Here is a 2,500-nt window from a genome sequence, read left to right on the forward strand (position 1 = left end):
GCTTGGTGGTTCCGCTATTATTTACAAAATGGAATTCTGAAGAAAGAAAAATCCTTGACTAGAAAAAAAGACAGTCGGTCAAAATTATCTCTGTAAACAGTCATCCAAAATGTTGATGTCACAAATAGCTGTATGTTGTCTTCCTTTCTTTTTTCCAAACTTACATAATCAGAGAATCACAAGTGTAAAAGACACTTCAGGGCAATTGAAACGCTACTATGATAAAAAAAGATTCTATTTCAGTCATAAATAGAATAAATACATCGTTCATATAAGGATTTAGTTGGGACGACCGTAGAGGCTGGAAGGAGCGGAAACTTCATCGGAATCGTCGTTGCGGGCGCGGTTGCGGTCTTCCTCAGCGGCGAAGGCGATCTGGTCGAGGACGAACTGGGGGATTGGGTGGGGGAACTCGGGAGCCACTGGGAGGTGGTCACCCTGGGGCTGGAAACCGTTCTCGTCAGCCACGAAGCGGAGATGGATTTCAGTGCCGTCAGGAGCGGTGTAGCTGTAATGTTACAATTGACAAATTAAAACACAGTCAAAAGAATTCGATAGATATTTTCAGTAAAGCTAGATTATATTAAACTACGGAATTGGAGCTTCTTTAATTAACACTCACGAGTATTCTCCAGCCTTGATCACAGCATCCTCATCACCGTCAGGGGATCCAGCCTGGGAGAAGCTGATGCCGTTGGCAGCTTCGAAGTCGAAGTTGTAAGTTCCGTCTTCCTCATGGACGCGGTCGTCCTTGAGGATTGGGACGAACTCGACCTCCTCGCTGGACGCAGCACGTGCAGGAGCATCGTAGCTGTACTGAGGGGCGGCGACGGCCACGGCGGCGACACAGGCGAGGATCAGCTGTAATGACAAGAAATAAGTTGATTAGTATAAGACTGATAGAGAACTCTCTAAATTTATATAAAAAATTGAATGTGCAAAAATAAGACTGGAATAATGAATAACCAAGTCCATATTTTATGCATCGACCAAGGATTAGTTACTTACGAACTTCATGTCGATGTCTCAGTGGTTACTGGTGTTTGAGACACAATCACTTGGGCTTATATAGATCAAAGCGACCTTGCCGTGGACAAGGGCTAAAAAAGAAGAAAAAAAGGTCACGTAACGTCCATTTCCGCTCAAACTCAACCATCCCCTTCAAAAACTACATGTTTTGCTTATATGACTTTATTTTTATGTATTCTTTTGTAACACAGCATCTGCTTAGATTTGGAAAATGAAGATGATATACACGGTGAATATATCCATTCACGAATCTAAGCATTTTCGCGATATATATGTATATATATATATATATATATATATATATATATATATATATACATATATATGTATATAAATATATGTAAATGTATATATATATATATATTATATATATATATGTATAGATGTATAAGTGTTCACACACACATACATACATATATATATTATATATATATATATATATATATATATATATATATATATATATATATATATATATATACATATACATACATATATATATATATATATATATATATATATATACATACATATATATGTATATATAAGTATATGAATATATGTATATATATCATGAATCTATATATATATCCATACATATTTATATATATATAAATATATACATATATATGTATATATGAGTATATAAATATATGTATATATATATTTTATGTATCCATATATATACATATTCATATATATATATGTATATTTATATATATATATATATATATATATATATATATATATATATATTTATATATATATGTGTGTGTGTGTGTGTATACTTTCTGTGTATGTCATACCTCACCATCACTTGACAACGGGATAAGAATTGAAATATTTTTGTGCTCGATTGCTATTAATACGATGTATGAATAAAGTAAAAACAAAAAAATATATGTGGCCAATGTGTGTACGTCTGATCAACTACTGTGTCAGATTGACCAAATGAAATACGAGATATGTGTATGTGCGCCGTTATGATGGGAAGTGTAATTGAAACAATATATATATATATATATATATATATATATATATATATATATATATATATATATATATATATATATATATATATATATATATCCATATATGAATATATTTATATATACGTAAAATCAAAACTAACCATACGGAAAGAATGGTCATTTGGTTCTGGTGGAAGTTTTGGTTATTGTGTTCTTTCTTTTTTTTTTGTAATTCTTCTAGGTATTCTAAATGATTCCAGAACGATCAATCACATTATATAATATCAAAAGTGCTTTATAAATCTATGCATCTTCGAAAACAGTAGACGTTTCTGCTGAATTGAATTTTAATGTCGGAATGTATCACTTTGACACTGAATATAATGCTTAAATATGTTCTCACACCTTCGTCGCGGCATTTCATTCTGTGCTCAAAAAAAGAAAAAGAAAGAAAGAAAAAAAAATGGTGTAGGTAAAATTTCCAACTAGCTTTATCACTT

The 2,500-nt window shown here is 31.9% G+C and overlaps 1 protein-coding gene across 1 annotated transcript; it reads right to left on the reverse strand.

Annotated features, from left to right (window-relative positions):
• Positions 1–219: 219 nt before the first annotated feature.
• Positions 220–1,042, reverse strand: LOC147470272 (cuticle protein AMP1A-like). The gene is made up of 3 exons (XM_086545538.1): positions 1,009–1,042; positions 623–861; positions 220–508 (listed from the first exon to the last, which is right to left on the reverse strand). Exons 1-3 carry the CDS (start codon positions 1,015–1,017, stop codon positions 280–282), a joined length of 477 nt encoding a protein of 158 aa, XP_086401664.1. The 5' UTR covers positions 1,018–1,042; the 3' UTR covers positions 220–279.
• Positions 1,043–2,500: the final 1,458 nt, after the last annotated feature.

Source organism: Penaeus japonicus, unplaced genomic scaffold, assembly GCF_977035675.1.
Source record: "Penaeus japonicus unplaced genomic scaffold, GWHDUDI00000001_assembly GWHDUDI00000016, whole genome shotgun sequence".
In the NCBI taxonomy this organism is placed as follows: Eukaryota; Metazoa; Arthropoda; class Malacostraca; order Decapoda; family Penaeidae; genus Penaeus; species Penaeus japonicus.

Excerpts from the sequence above, each read along its gene's own strand:
- LOC147470272 (XM_086545538.1), bottom strand. Across the intron at positions 509-622 it reads ATCAAGGCTGGAGAATACTC|CTACACCGCTCCTGACGGCA; the intron begins GTGAGTGTTAAT and ends GTAACATTACAG.